This window comes from Grampus griseus (assembly GCF_964374135.1).
Source record: "Grampus griseus genome assembly, chromosome: 8".
In the NCBI taxonomy this organism is placed as follows: domain Eukaryota; kingdom Metazoa; phylum Chordata; class Mammalia; order Artiodactyla; family Delphinidae; genus Grampus; species Grampus griseus.
In genome coordinates this window covers 101,778,701-101,795,647 of record NC_139002.1, presented here as the reverse complement: position 1 = coordinate 101,795,647, position 16,947 = coordinate 101,778,701, and the positions used below count along the sequence as shown (strand labels likewise).

Genomic DNA, 16,947 nt, shown 5'->3' with positions numbered 1-16,947 from the left:
AGGAACATACATATCGATAATTACTTAAAATGTAAAAGGATTAAATGCTCCAATCAAAAGATATAAACTGGCTGAACGGATATGAAAATAAGACCCGTATATATGCGGTCTACAAGAGACCCACTTCAGACCTAGGGACACATTCAGACTGAAAGTGAGGGGATAGAAAAAGATATTTCATGCAAATGGAAATCAAAAGAAAGCTGGAGTAGCCATTCTCATATCAGACAAAATAGATTTTAAAGTAAAGAGTATTACAAGAGACGAAGAAGGACAGTACATAATGATCAAGGGATCAATCAAAGAAGAAGATATAACAATTGTAAATATTTATGCACCCAACATAGGAGCACCTCAATACATAAGGCAAATGCTAACAGCCGTGAAAGGGAAAATCAACAGTAACACAATCATAGTAGGGGACTTTAACACCCCACTATCACCAATGGACAGATCATCCAAAATGAAAACAAGTAAGGAAACACAAGCTTTAAATGATACATTAAACAAGATGGACTTAATAGATATTTATAGGACATGCCATACAAAAACAACACAATACACTTTCTTCTCAAGTGCTCATGGAACATTCTCCAGGATAGATCATATCTTGGGCCGCAAATAAAGCCTTAGTAAATTTAAGAAAATTGAAATTGTATCAAGTATGTTTTCCGACCACAACGCTATGAGACAAGATATCAATTACATGAAAAAATCCATAAAAAATACAAACACATGGAGGGTAAACAATACACTACTAAACAACCAAGAGATCACTGAAGAAATCAAAGAGGAAATCAAAAAATACCTAGAAAAAATGGGCCCGCATACCCCCCCCCAAAAAAAAAAAAAACTACAATGAGGTATCATCTCACACCAATCAGCATGGACATCATCAAAAAATCTACAAACAATAAATGCTGGAGAGGGTGTGGAGAAAAGGGAACACTCTTGCACTGTTGGTGAGAATGTAAATTGATACAGCCACTATGGAGAACAGTATGGAGTTTCCTTAAAAAACTACAAATAGAACTACCATACGACCCAGCAATCCCACTACTGGGCATATACCCTGAGAAAACCATAATTCAAAAAGAGTCATGTACCAAAATGTTCACTGCAGCTCTATTTACAATAGCCAGGACATGGAAGCAACCTAACTGTCCATCATAAGATGAATGGATAAGGAAGATGTGGCACATATATACAATGGAATATTACTCAGCCATAAAAATAAATGAAATTGAGATATTTGTAGTGAGGTGGATGGACCTAGAATCTGTCATACAGAGTGAATTAAGTCAGAAAGAGAAAAACAAATACCGTATGCTAACACATATATATACGGAATCTAAGGAAAAAAATGGTCAGAAGAACCTAGGGGCAAGACAGGAATAAAGATGCAGACCTACTAGAGAATTGACTTGAGGATACAGGAGGGGGAAGGGTAAGCTGGGACAAAGTGAGAGAGTGGCATGAACCTACATACACCACCAAACGTAAAACAAATAGCTAGTGGGAAGCAGCCACATAGCACAGGGAGATCAGCTCGGTGCTTTGTGACCACCTAGCAGGGTGGGATAGGTAGAGTGGGAGGGAGGGAGATGCAAGAGGGAAGAGATATGGGGACATATGTATATGTATAACTGACTCACTTTGTTATAAAGCAGAAAGTGAACACACCATTGTAAAGCAATTATACTCCAATAAAGATGTTAAAAAAAAAAAGAAGATATACAGATTGCCAACAAACACATGAAAGGATACTCAACATCACTAATAATTAGAGAAATGCAAATCAAAACTACAATGATGTATCACCTCACACCAGTCAGGTGTGAGGCCAACATCAAAAAATCTACAAACAATGCTGGAGAAGGTGTGGAGACAAGGGAACCCTCTTGCACTGTTGGTGGGAATGTAAATTGATACAGCCACTATGGAGAACAGTATGGAGGTTCCTTAAAAAACTAAAAATTAAAAAAATTTTAAAAATAAACTAAAAATAAAACTACCATATGATCCAGCAATCCCACTATTGGGGATACACTATGAGAAAACCATAATTCAATGAGTCATGTACCACAATGTTCATTGCAGCACTATTTACAGTAGCCAGGACATGGAAGCAACCTAAGTGTCCATCGGCAGATGAATGGATAAATGGGATGTGGCACATATATACAATGGAATATTACTCAGCCATCAAAAGAAATGAAAATGAGTTATTTGTAGTGATGTGGATGGACCTAGAATCTGTCATACAGAGTGAAGTAAATCAGAAAGAGAAAAACAAATACCGTAGGCTAACACATATGTTTGGAATCTAAAAAAAACCAAATGGTTCTGAAGAACCTGGGGGCAGGACAGGAATAAAGATGGAGATGTAGAGAATGAACTTGAGGACATGGTGAGGGGGAAGGGTAAGCTGGGATGAAGTGAGAGAGTGGCATTGACATATATACACTATCAAATGTTAAACAGATAGCTAGTCGGAAGCAGCTGCATAACACAGGGAGATCAGCTCAGTGCTTTGTGTCCACCTAAAGGGGTGGGATAGGGAGGGTGGGAGGGAGACGAAGAGGGAGGGGATTTGGGGATATATGTATATGTATAGCTGATTAATTTTTTTATACAGCAGAAACTAACACAACAATGTAAAGCAATTATAGTTCAATAAAGATGTTTTAAAAAAAGAAAGCTCTCAAATAACATTAATTTACACCTGAAGGAACTGGAAAAGAGGAGAAACTAAGCCCAATGTTAGCAGAAGGAAAGAAATAACTAATAGCAGTTCAGAAATAAATAAAATAGAAACTAGGAAAACAATAGAAACCATCAACAAAACCAAGTCGCGATTTTTTGAAAAAGCAAACAAGATTGAGAAACTTATTTGACTAAGAAAATGAGAGAATATTTAAATTAAAAAATTTAAAATGAAAGCAGATAGATTACAGCTGATACTACAGAGATACAAAGAGGCTACTGCAGATATTTATAAGTGGCAAGGTGGATAACCTAGAATAAATAGAAAAATTTCTAGAAACATACAATCTACCAAGACAGAAACATTAGCAAGTTCAGTATCTGAACACACCAATAATGATGAAAGATATTGAATCACTAATCAAAACCTCACCCATCCTCAAAAGAAAATATCCAAAATATTTAAACAACATATATAACTCAATATCAAGAAAAGTAAACAACCCTATATAAAAATGGGCAGAAGAACTGATTAGACATTTTTCCAAATACAAAAACAGATGACCAACTGGCACATGAAAAGATACTCAACACTAGGAATCATCAGATAAGGCAAATCCAAATCACAATGAGATATCACTTCAAAGCTATCAAATACTTACCATGAAACAGACCACAAACAACAACTCTTGGTGAAAATATGGAGAAAAGGGAACTTTTATACATTGTTGGTGGGAATGTGAATTGGTGCAGAAACTATGTAAAACAGTATGAAGTTTCCTCAAAAAACTAGAAACAGACTACTGTATGATCCAGCAATACCACTTCTGGATACATATCTGAAAAGAAACAATACACCATTCAAAAAGATAAGTGCATACAAATGTTCATAGCAGCATTATTTACAATAGAAAAGATATGAAAGCAACCTAAGTGTCCATCAACAGACGAATGAATGAAGAAGATATTTTATATATATATATATATATATATATATACACACACACATATGTCTACATACAATGGAATATTACTCAATGATAAAAAAGAAGGAGGGGCTTCCCTGGTGGCGCAGTGGTAGAGAGTCTGCCTGCCCATGCAGGCGACACGGGTTTGTGCCCCGGTCCGGGAGGATCACACATGTCGCTGAGCGGCTGGGCCCGTGAGCCATGGCCGCTGAGCCTGCGCATCCGGAGCCTGTGCTCCGCAACGGGAGAGGCCACAACAGTGAGAGGCCTGCGTACCGCAAAAAAAAAAAAAAAAGAAGGAAATTCTAAAATTTGCAACACTGTGGATGGGCCTACAGAGTATTATGCTTAGAGAAAAAAGTCAGACAGAAAAAGACAAATACTCTGTGCTTTCATTAATATGTGGAATCTAAAAAATAATACAAATGAATTATGTGATTATACAGAAACAGACTCACAAACTAGTGGTTACCAATGGGGCAAGGGAAGGGCGGGGGAGGCAAGATAGGGGATGAGATTAAGAGACATAAACTACTATGAATAAAATATATAAGCCACAAGGATAAATTGTAGAGCACAGGTAAATGTAGCTGTTAATTTGTAATAACTTTAAATGGAATATAATCTATAAAAATATTGAATCACAATTTTATGTACTTGAAACTAATACAATACTATAAATTGACTATATTTAAACTTTTTTTAAAAGACCTGATAATTTAACAGGTGAATTCTTACAAATATTTGAAGAATAAACACCAACTCTTCTCAAACATTTCCAAAACACTAAAGAGGAGAATACAGTCTCAAACTCATTTTATTTATTTATTTATTTATTTAATATCTTTATTGAAGTATAATTACTGTACAGGGTTGTGTTAGTTTCTGCTGTACAACAAAGTGAATCAGCTCTATGTATACATATATCCCCCATCCCTTCCCTCTTGAGCCTCCCTCCCACCCTCCCTATCCCACCCCTCTAGGTCATCACCAAGCACCGAGCTGATCTCCCTGTGCTATGCAGCAGCTTCCCATTAGCCATCCATTTTACATTTCGTAGTGTATATATGTCAATGCTACTCTCTCACTTCGTCCCAGCTTCCCCTTCCCCCTGTGTCCTCAAGCCTGTTCTCTATGTCTGCGTCTTTATTCCTGCCCTGCCACTAGGTTCATCAGTACAATTTTTTTAGTTTCCATACATGTGTGCTAGCATACATTTTCCTGTTGTTTTTCTGACTTACTTTACTGTGTATGACAGACTCTAGGTCCATCCACCTTACAAATAACTCAATTTCGTTCCTTTTCATGGCTGAGTAATATTTCATTGTCTATGTGTGCCACATATTCTTCATCCATTCATCTGTCGATGGACATTTAGGTTGCTGCCATGTCCTGGCTATTGTAAATAGTGCTTCAATGAACTTTGTGGTACATGTATCTTTTTGAATTATGGTCAAACTCATTTTAGAAGACCACCATTTTCAAGATATCAAAATCAGATAAGGACACAACAAGAAAACTACAGTCCAACGTCTCTGATGAATATAGATGCAAAAAATGTCTCATCAAAATAATAGCAAACCAAATTTAACAGCACATTAAAAGGGTCATACAATATGATGGAGTGTGATTCATCCCTAAGATGCAAGGAGTCCAACATATGGAAATCAATACACGTGATACACTATATTAATGGAATGAAAGTTAAAAATCATATGATCATTTCAAAAGATAAAGAAAAATCCATTTATATAATACAATATCCTTTCATGGTAAAAATGCTCGATTAATTAGGTGTAGAAGGAACATAACTCAACACAATAAAAGTGATATATGACAAACCTTCAGATAACATCATACTCAGTAGTGACAGTTTGCAAGATTTTCCTCTAAGTTCAAGGGAATAAAGGGAGCCCACTCACACCACTCCTATCAGCATAATCCTGGAAGTCCTAATCAGAGCTATCAGACAAGAAAAAGAAGTAAAATGTATTCAAATGGGAAAGAAGGAATTATATTCTTTTTGTTACAGATGATATGAACTTGTATATAGAAAACCCTGAAGACTCAACCAAAAACTTTGTTAGAACTTGTCTACAAATTCAGTACAGTTGCAGGAAACAAAATCAACTTATGAAAATCAAACACATTTCTATATGCCAACAATGAAATATCTGAAAACAGTAATAAAAGAAACAATCCCATTTACTATAGCATCAAAAACAATAAAATGATTAAGGAGATGAAAGATCCGGACACTGAAAAAAACAAGATGATGAAAGAAATTGAAGTGGACAAAAATAAATGGAAAGAACTCATGTTCATGGATGAGAAAAATTAATATTTTTAAAATGTTCACACTACCCAGAGCCATCTATAGATTAAGTGCAATATCTATCAAAATTCCAGTGGCATCTTTCACAGAAACAGAAAAAAACTGTCCAAAAATTTATATGAAATCACAAATGAACCCAAATAGTCAAAGCAATCCTGACAAAGAAGATCCAAGCTAGAAGCAGAACACTGTCTATTTCAAGCTATATTACAAAGCTATAATAATCAAAAGAGTATGGTACTGGCATATAAAGAGACAGATAAACCAATAGAACAGAATCATGATTCGAGAGGTGACACATTCAGAGTCCACAATTTTCAGCTGTAAGATTAAAGGACGTTAGGCTTACAGATGACAAGGGGTACTTTAAGCCTCCCATTTCCCCTATGGGAGACTTGAGTATGTGGCAGCCATGCTGGTCCTCTTACTTTTGGATGACCCCTGCCAGGCACAGGATAACCCAAACTTCTGACTCCAAAAATTATGACTCCTGAGTTCTATAGATTAGTTACCTTATATTGTTGAAAGTATTACCTCTAATGAGGCTTTTTATCTCTTACAAAATTAAACATACAGATTATAGCCACAATTATTTCTAATTCAACTTCAGTACCATCTCACTGAGCACACAAATTTTATAGAAATCAATACTAATTACAGTGGGGTAACCATGATATGAGGACTAATGTGAGAACCCACAAACATTTAGCTCACTGAATCCTTGGGAAAGGCCTACAATGCTGTTTCTTCAAACAGGCAGAACCTCCTATCTTGAAGCACCTTCCTCTCACTTCCCATTGGTAACTCCTTCTCACCTTTATAAATGAAGTTTATGGTAACTCACCTCAAACTACTCTTCTGAAATGCACCCAGATCTTACGAAGAGGCCATTTATGTGACCAGTACAGAGAGCTCTGTGGCAACAAAATGACACTCATCACAATGATTCTAATTCTGCATTTCCATCTATAGCTCCCTTGGAACCAAGGCAACCCACAACAGTATAAATTGTATATTGGGACTCAATAAAGAATCTTTATGAAGCAATTAATCATAAACTGTGAAAACACCACAGAGGAATGGCAGCAGTGATCTGGAGACACTCACCTGTCTGAGAGATGGCCATATAAGAGGCCCCCCACCAGCATTCCAGCCATGAATAGGGATTGAACCACTGGTTTCTGTGACTGATAATCACATACGAGGTCCCACTGGAAGAGAAGGAAACCAGCACAGAGGAGCTTCACAGCATCTTTTACCATTCGATGCGCACTGACTCCAATAGCCCTCAGTGAACACGCCCTCTGGCTTCCTTTACTACATCTACTCATCGGTATCATTCATGTCTCAGCTTAAGCATGGCTTTCACTAGATCCTCAGCTCACTCTACCAGGTTATACCAGGGGCAATCTTCATATTGACTGAGCACTGCATACCTCAGTGGTTCTCAATCTTTGTCACACATTGGAAAAATTGAGGTTTGTTTATTTTTTTTTAATCATTGATGCCTGGATCACACCTATAGTGAAATACATTCTGATTTGTTTCTCTGACAATTAGTCAGGAAAAGGAATTTTTTTAAGTTAATACAAATATTCCCAATTGCAACTAGACTGAGAACAAGTGACCAAGAATAATTTTTCAGGACTTCCCTGGTGGCGCGGTGGTTGGGAGTCCGCCTGCCGATGCAGGGGACACGGGTTCGTGCCCCGGTCCGGGAGGATCCCTCATGCCACGGAGAGGCTGGGCCCGTGAGCCATGGCTGCTGGGCCTGCGTGTCCAGAGCCTGTGCTCCGCAATGGGAGAGGCCACAACAGTGAGAGGCCCGCGTACCACAAAAAAAAAAAATAATAAATAAGAATAATGTTTCACACATTATATCAAGTATGTCCTTGTCTAAACGTCAATCTTCATATTAAATTTTAAGCTTTGTGATAGTAAAATTCATGAGCAGTTTGTTGATTTCATCATCCTCAGTTGTAATGTAAGTGTTTGGCAATTAAAAAGATAAACAATCACTGAAAGAATAAAAGAGAGCTGGTTATACTAGCTACTCAGTAACTGAATATTTGAACAGTGCCTATTCATGTTATTCTACACACCCACACCACGTACTCAGAAGAGGTAAATGGGGCCTTTACCTCAGTCACGATGGTGGAGGAGAAGGAGCTTCGGTCATACACCCAGCCGTCCACACAGGGCTCCGTGTCCAGGTCACTCATGTTGGGGAAGGTCCCATTCAGTTGAAGGAGCTGCCACTGGGGGAGGAGGAAACGATGACATTTCTCTGGTTTCAAGTTAGAATCCAACGGGATGAAGATTCTCAGGAGGACATCAGGGCTGAAGATCCCAGTGTCATTATCAGAGACAGTGTCATTATCAAGGATGGAGACCCAGCAGCGATGACCAGGAATGGCTGCAGTGAAGTTTTCCAGCAGTATGTGACAGGCTGCTATCATGACCGGAGGAAGAACGAAAACCATCTGAAGGATCTGGAATTTTCCCAGGCCACCAACTTCATTCAGAAGCTCCTCAAAAGCCATTGTGAAGAGGCAATTTTCAAGAAAACTCACAATGAATTTGTAGAGGTAAGTTCAAAGGGAGAAAAATGTTTCCTTTCATTAACTCACACTAAATCTATGTGACCTCACATCAGTTTCTCATCAATGGTTCTCGTCACTTTGCTACTGCACCAGAACATCGTAAGCAGTTTCCCCAATCTGTCTGGAATCACGAGGTATTAGTTTTTTAAGTAAAGTCATAGAGAAAATTATTTACCAAAGATACTTCTATCTGATGAACATTAAATCTGTTTAAAGGTTTACTCACTTAACGTGCTTCTTCTCAGTGATTCTGTGAAATCAACATTGGACTTTGGCGTGTACATGGTCTCTAAATAATCTAAAATATGCCTGCTACAGTCTTTAGTCATTTCCAGAAAATGGAATTTGAGAGACACAGAAGTGAATGCTTTATGATTTTTCTGGGGAAAGAACACAAAGCAAGTGTTTTTCTTGTTTATACTGACTTTAAGTTACAATAATTAACAAAATACAATCCTTTGTTTCTAATTAAAGCATAGTGGAATATGGTACAATTGCTACCTTTTAGCAACTGATATGTGCTTCAGTTTCAGTCACACCCAGAACTCAAAATAATTTTAAATTCCTTCAAATAAAGATAGTGGAGAAAGAGAGGTGAGCTCACCTAAGGATTTATCTTCTGAGGTTTTCCCTTACAGAATATATTAAGGATTTTTATGCGTTACTGGTCAGAATCCTGATGAATTCGTCACTTTATCAAGATGCTCCTGGCCTCTTTACATCTAGTAATGCTTCTCGATTCCCAGTATGTATTTTACTTATATGAATATAACAGTTCCAGGTTTCTTATACTTACAGTTTACATGCTACACCTTCCAATCTGGTATACTTTTAATTGAAGTGTTTATTGGTATTATTGAAGATTCACATGCAGTAGCAAGAAAAAATATAATGAGAATCTGCGTGCACTTCACTCAGTTTGCCCCAATAATAATATTTATAAAATTGTAGTATAATAATCACAGCAAAGACATTGAGAGTGACACAGTCTACTGATCTTATTCCTGATTTCCCCAGTCAGGTTTTCCTGTACTTGTGTTTGTGTGTGCATGTAATTAGAACTGTATAGTGTTATCACCCGTAGCTTCCTGTGCCCACCGCCATAGCCCAGATACTAAATAATTCCCTCTCACAGGAAATCCTTATAAATGTACCACCAACCCTTGCTCCCGTCATTCCCTTTCCTACCTTTGGCATCTAGTGATCTGTTTTCCATTATTTAACCTCTGTCATTTAAAAGTTGCTATATAGAGGGGAGGGATCAAAAGGGTGCAGTGGGAGGACGTGGAGCTCACCAATCCTTACACACATGAAAAATACATCAACATGTGGAATAATTCTCACAGAATACTGAATGCAAGTTGTCAGAAGAACTCCTAAACAAACAAAGCTTCAAGAAAGATTTCCACGTAACAGAGGAAGACAGAAAAAAATGCCTATGGTCAGGATCCCAGCCCTGGAAAGGGATCTTCAAGTAAGAGGGAAATTTTGCAGGGGCAGACCCTCACCCTGAGGAGCTATCTGGTTGAGTCACAGCCTGGACATCCCAATCTGGGTTCCTGCATGGATGAGACAAGACCTCTTGGTGGCTGGGAGAACCTCTGGGACAGATAGATGAGCTGGAGGAGGCTTGACCCTACACACAAGGAGAGCACATATTTTGGCTCCAATAATCAGGGTGGACAGAACTTTGAACTGGCAGCTACCGCCTCGCTGCACTCCCCAATCTGAGGGGGCAAACATCCCACCCCCACTCACTCCACAGCACATCTTACTGCTGCATCTGGGGCAGAGAGGTCCTGGGAGAATACTGCCAGTGAGGCAGCCCATATACCTGACAGAAGTGCAGCCACCTCAATTACTGCAGCCATAGAGCCCTGACCCCAAGCCCCAGTCTAGTGAATGCGCCAGCCTGGCCACTCCACACCACAGCCTTGAACTAGATCTGGGATGAACACATCAGGGAAAAGGATGGGGTGCATCTGAGTGGAGCTGTGGACACCAACACAGGCAGTGCTTCAGTTCTCTGTGAGCACACGGACCTCTATTGCTTCCATACTCCTCTCTTTTGGGGCAGGGCATGCACTCAAGGGGAAAGAAACCAGATGGAACCTGACTTTCAGAGCTTCTACTCCAAAAACTGGGGAGCAGACCCGCCCATGAGAGCATGGTGATAGGCATGGAGCAGAGAGGAATTCCTGCCTCACTCTGGACTGGCTTTAGATCCCCCAAAACCAACCGCACCAACCTGAGAGAAGACATGGCTAGCATCCATTACAAACCAGCCCTTGAACCAAAGATATTGGACACACAGGGTCTACACCAGTATGCTCCCATCTAAAACACCCCTTCAACAGCACAATACATAACTGTTTCCCCTAAATTCATAGAGATAGAGAATGTTAAGTAAAATGAAAATTCAGAGGAACTACTCCTAATTAAAAGAACATGAGAGATCCTCTGAAATAACAAAGCAGACCTCACCAGTCTATTACAACCCCAGTTTTAAAAAGAGGTAATAAAGATGCTAAAGGAATTAAGAAAATATATCAGTAGAAACACAGATCACTGTAACAAGGGACTAGAAACTATATAATAACACTTATCTGTTATTACAGAATATTGAATATAGTTCCCGGTGCTATAGAGTAGGTCCTTGTTTGTTACCTATTTCATATATAGTAGTGTGTATATGTTAATCCCAACCTCCTAATTTATCTCTCCCCCCACCCCCTTTCCCCTTTGGTAACCATAAGTTTGTGTTCTATGTCTGTGAGTCTCTTTCCGTTTTGGAAATAAGTTCATTTGTATCTCTTTTTTTAGATTACACATATAAACGATGTCATATGATATTTATCTTTCTCTGTCCAGTTTACTGCACTTAGCATGACAATTTCTAGGTCCATCCATTTTGCTGCAAATGGTATTATTTCATTCTTTTTTATGGTTGAGTAATATTCCATTATATATATGTTTATATACATACATATATATATATGTTTATACACATGCATATCCATTCATATGTTGATGGACATTTAGGTTGCTTCCATGTCTTGCCTATTGTAAATAGTACTGCTATTTACATGGGGTGCGTGTATTTTTTCAAATTATGATTTTCTCCAGATATTTGCCCAGGAGTGGGATCGCAGGATAATATCGTAGCTCTATATTAGTTTCTTGCAGAACCTCCATACTGTTCTCCATAGTGGCTGTACTAATTTACAATCCCACCCACAGTGTAGGAGGGTTTCTTTTTCTCAACACTCTTTTCAGCATTTGCTACTTGTAGACTTTTTTGATGATGGCCATTCTGAACGGTGTGAGGTGATACCTCATTGTACTTTTGATTTGCATTTCTCTAATAATTATCGATGTGGAGCATCACTTCATGTGCCTTTTGGCCACCAGTATGTCTTCTTTGGAGAAATGTCCATTTAGATCTTGTGCTCACTTTTTTGATTGGGTTGTTTGTTTTTTGATATTGAGCTATATGTGTTGTTTGTATATTTTGGAGATTAATCCCTTGTTGGTTGCATCATTTGCAAAAATTTTCTCCCACTATGTATGTTGTCTTTTTATTTTGTTTATGGTTTCCTTTGCTGTGCAAAACCTTTTAAGTTTAATTTGGTCCCATTTGTTTATTTTTGTTTTTAAATCCATTACTCTAGGAGGTGGACCCAAAAAGATATTGCTGCAATTTATGTCAAAGAGTGTCCTAACTATATTTTCCTCTAGGAGTTTTGTGGTATCCTGTTTTACATTTAGGTCTTCAATCCATTTTGAGTTTACTTTTGTGTATGGTGTTAGAGAATGTTCTAATTTCATTCTTTTACATGTAGCTGTCCAGTCTTCCCAGCACCACTTATTGAAGAGACTGTCTTTCCACCATGGTATAGTCTTGCCTCCTTTGTCTTAGATTAATTGACCATAGATGCATGGGTTTATCTCTGGGCTTTCTATCCTGTTCCATTGATCTATATTTCTGTTTTGGTGTGCATGTCATACTGTTTTGATTGCTGTATCTTTGTAGTATAGTCTGAAGTCAGGGAGCCTGATTCCTCCAGCTCTGTTTTTCTTTCTCAAGATTGCTTTGTTGGTGGTCTCTTGTGTTTCCATATAAATTTTAAAATATTTTGTTCTTGTTCTGTGAAAAATGCCATTGGTAGTTTGATAAGTATTGCATTGAGTCTGTAGATTGCTTTGGGTAGTATAGTCATTCTGACAATATTGATTCTTTCAATCCAAGAACACCATATATCTTTCCATCTGTTTGTGTCATCTTTGATTTCCTTCATCAGTGTCTTATAGTTTTCAGAGTACAGGTCTTTTGCCTCCTTAGGTGGGTTTATTCCTAGGTATTTTATTCTTTTTGATGTGATGGTAAATGGGATTGTTTCCTTAATTTCTATTTCTAATCTTTCATAGTTAGTGTATAAAAATGCAACAGATTTCTCTGCATTAATTTTGTATCCTGCTGCATTACCGAATTCATTGATGAGCTCTAGTGGTTTTATGGTACATCTTTAGGATTGTCTATGTATAGTATCATGTCATTTGCAAACAGTGACAGTTTTACTACTTCTTATCCAGTCTGAATCCCTTTTATTTCTTTTCCTTCTCTGATTGCTGTGGTTAGGACTTCCAAAACTATGTTGAATAATATTGGCAAGAGTGGACATCCTTTTCTTTTTCCTGATCATAGAGGTAATGCTTTCAGCTTTTCACCATTGAGTATGATGTTAGCTGTGGGTTTGTCATATATGGCCTTTATTATGTTGAGGTTGGTTCTCTCTATGCCCACTTTCTGGAGAGTTTTTTTTATCATAAATGGATGTTGAATTTTATCAAGAGATTTTTCTGCCTCTATTGAGATGATCATATGGTTTGTTTGTTTTTTTTTTTTTTTGATCATATGGTTTTTATTCTTCAGTTTGTTAATGTAGAGTATCACACTGATTGATTTGTGGATATTGAAAAATCCTTGCATCCCTAGGATAAATCCCACTTGGTTATGGTGTATGATCCTTATATTGTATTGTTGAATTTGATTTGCTAGTATTTTGTGGAGGATTTGTATATCTATATTAATCAGTGATATCAGCCTGTCATTTCCTTTTTTGTGTAGTATCTTTGTCTGATTTTGGTATCAGGGTGATGGGGACCTCATAGAATGCGTTTAAAAGTGTTCCTTCCTCTGCAATTTTTAAAAATAATTTCAGAAGGATAGGTGTTAATTCTTCCCCAAATGTTTGATAGAATTCACCTGTGAAGCCAGCTGGTCCTGGACTTTTGTTTATTGGGAGTTTTTAAATCACAGATTCAATTTCAATACTTGTAATTTGCCTATTCATATTTTCTATTTCTTCCTAGTTCTGTCTTGGGAGAGTGTACCTTTCTAAGAATCGGTCCATTTCTTCTAGGTTTTCCATTTTATTGGCATGTAATTGCCTGTAGTACTCTGTTATGGTCTTTTGTATTTCTGTGGTGTCTGTTGTAAGTTCTCATTTTTCATTTCTAATTTTACTGATTTGGGCTGTCTTTCTTTTTTTTTCTTGATGTGTCTGGCTAAAGGTTTTTCAATTTTGTTTATCTTTTCAAAGAACCAGCTTTTGGTTTCATTGATCTTTTCTATTGTTTTCTTAGTCTTTCATTTATTTCTGCTCTGATTTTTATGATTTCTTTCCTTCTACTAACACTGGGTTTTGTTTTCATTTCTCTATTTGCTTTAGGTGTAAGGTTAGGATGGTTATTTGAGATTTTTCTTTTTTCCTAAGGTAAACTTGTATCACTATAAAGTTCCCTCTTAGAACTGCTTTTGCTGTGTCCCATAGGTGGTAGATTGTCATGTTTTTGTTTTCATTTGTCTCTAGGTATTTTTTAATTTCCTCTTTGATTTCCAAGTGATCCATTTGTTGTTTAGTAGCATATTGTTTAGGCTACATGTGTTTGTGTTTTTCACAATTTTTTTCTTGTAGTTGACTCCTAACCTCATAGCCTTGTGGTTGGAGAAGTTGCTTAATATGATTTCAATTTTCTTAAATTTACCAAGACTTCCTTTGTGGCCCAGCATGTGACCAATTCTGAAGAATGTTCTATTTGCACTTGAAAAGAATGTGTATTCTGCTGCTTTTGGATGGAATGCTCTATAAATATCAAGTCTATCTGGTCTAATGTGTCACTTAAGGCCTGTTTCCTTATTGATTTTTTGTTTTTTGTCTAGATGAACTTCCATTGATGTAAGTGGGGTGTTAAAGTCCCCCACTATTATTGTGTTACTGTCAATGTCTCCTTTTATGACTGTTTGTGTTTGCCTTATATATTGAGGTGCTCCTATGTTGGGTGCATATATATTTACAATTGTTATATCCTCTTCTTGTACTGATCCCTTGAGGATTTTGTCATGTCTTCCTTTGTCTTTAGTTTTAACAGTCTTCATTTTAAAGTCTATTTCGTCTGATATAAGTATTGCTACTCCACTTTACTTTTGATTTCCAATTGCATGAAATACCATTTTCCATCCCCTTACTTTCAGTCCGTTTGTGTCTCTAGATCTGAAGTGGGGCTCTTGTAGACAACATATATATGGGTCTTGTTTTGTATCCATTCAGCCAGTCTATCTCTTTTATTTGGAGCATTTCATCTGTTTACATTTAAGGTAATTATCCATATATATATTCTTATTGCTGTTTTGTTACTTGTTTCAGATTTGTTTTTGTATGCCTTTTTTTTTCCCTTTCCTCTTGTGTTCTCTTCTCTTGTGATTTGCTTGGATTCACTTTTCTTTTTTGCATGTATATTATAGATTTTTCATTTGCAGTTACCATGAGGTTTTGATATAGCAGTCTATATGTATACAAGATTGTTTTACATTGCTGATCTCTTCATTTGAAATGCTTTTCCAATATCCTGCATTTGTACTCTCCTCCTCTCATGTTTACTGGTTTTGATATCATATTTGTGTGTGGATGAATGCCTGCCTTTACTGTATGTTTGCCTTTATTGGTGAGCTTCCCCATTTTGTAATTTTCTTGTTTCGAGCTGTGGCCTTTTGTATTTCACTTAGAGAAGTTCCTTTAGGATTTGTTGTAAACTGGTCTGGTGGTACCGAATTCTCTTAGCTTTTGTTTATCTGTAAAGCTTTTGATTTCTCTGTCAAATCTGAATGAGAGCCATGCTGGGTAGAGTATTCTTGGTTGTAGTTTCTTCCCTTTCATTACTTTAACTAAATTGTGCAACTTCCTTCTGGCCTGCAGAGTTCCTGCTGAAAAATCAGCTGATAGTCTTATGAGTATTCTGTTGGGTGTTATTTGTTGCTTTTCCCTTATTGCTTTTAATATTTTCTCTTTGTCTTTCATTTTTGTCAGTTTAATTGCTATGTGTCTTGACGTGTTGCTCCTTGGGTTAATCCTGTATGGGACTCTGTGCTTTCTGGACTTGGGTGACTGTTTCTTTTCCCATGTTAGGGAAGTTTCCAGCTATTATCTCTTCAAATATTTTCTCAGGCCCTTCTCTCTCTCTTCTCCTTCTGTGACCCCTATAATTCTAATGTTGCTGTGTTTGACATTGTACCAGAGGTCTCTTAAACTATCCTCATTTCTTTTCAACTTTTTTCTTTATTCTGTTCTGTGGCAGTCTTTCCACCACTCCGTCTTCCAGCTCATTGATTTGGTCTTCTGCCTCATTTATTCTGCTATTGATTCCTTCTAGTGTATTCTAAATTTCAGTTATTGTATTCTTCATCTCTGGTTATTCTTTGTATTTTCTAACTCTTTGCTAAAAACTTCTTGTAACTTCTCACTCTTTGCATTCATTCTTTTCCTGAGTTCTTGGATCATCTTTGATCGTTATTCTGAACTCTTTCTCAGGTAGATTGCCTATCTGCACTTCACTTAGTTGTTCTTCTGGTGTTTTATCTTGTTCCTTCATCTGGAACATATCCTTTAGGCGTCTCATTTTGTTTAAAATTGTATTTGCATTTTGTGTATGTAGTAGCTTAGTTACATTTCTCGACTTGGAGAAGTGGCCCTCTCTAGCGGATGTCCTATATGTCCCAGGAGTACACTCCTTTCTCGTCAACCTAGGGCCAGGGACCAGCTGGCCCCAGGCTCATCTCTGACCCGTGTTTGCAAACTCAGTGCTATAGGCTGAAGGATTGTAGTTTTCTTGCTTCTGGTGTTTGCCTCCTGGTGGGTGAGACTGGTCTAGAGGCTTGTACAAGCTTCCTGGTGGGAGGGGCTGGTACCTACCCACTGGTGGGTGGAGCTGGGTCTTGGCCCTCTGGTGGACAGGGCTGTGTCGAGTGGCATGTTTAGAAGTGGCTGTGGGTTCAGGA

At 37.7% G+C, this 16,947-nt stretch overlaps 1 protein-coding gene across 1 annotated transcript in view; it reads right to left on the bottom strand.

Annotated features, from left to right (window-relative positions):
- LOC309826575 (solute carrier family 22 member 10-like) overlaps nucleotides 1-8,552 on the bottom strand; it is a gene marked incomplete at both ends in the record, with an annotated part of 38,777 nt that extends 30,225 nt beyond the window's left edge. The window contains 2 exons of the mRNA XM_082660825.1: nucleotides 7,117-7,220; nucleotides 8,151-8,552. Of these exons, the coding sequence (XP_082516951.1) occupies nucleotides 7,117-7,220; nucleotides 8,151-8,552 (506 nt within the window). The remainder of the gene's footprint in view (nucleotides 1-7,116; nucleotides 7,221-8,150) is intronic.
- Between the last annotated feature and the right edge of the window lie 8,395 nt (nucleotides 8,553-16,947).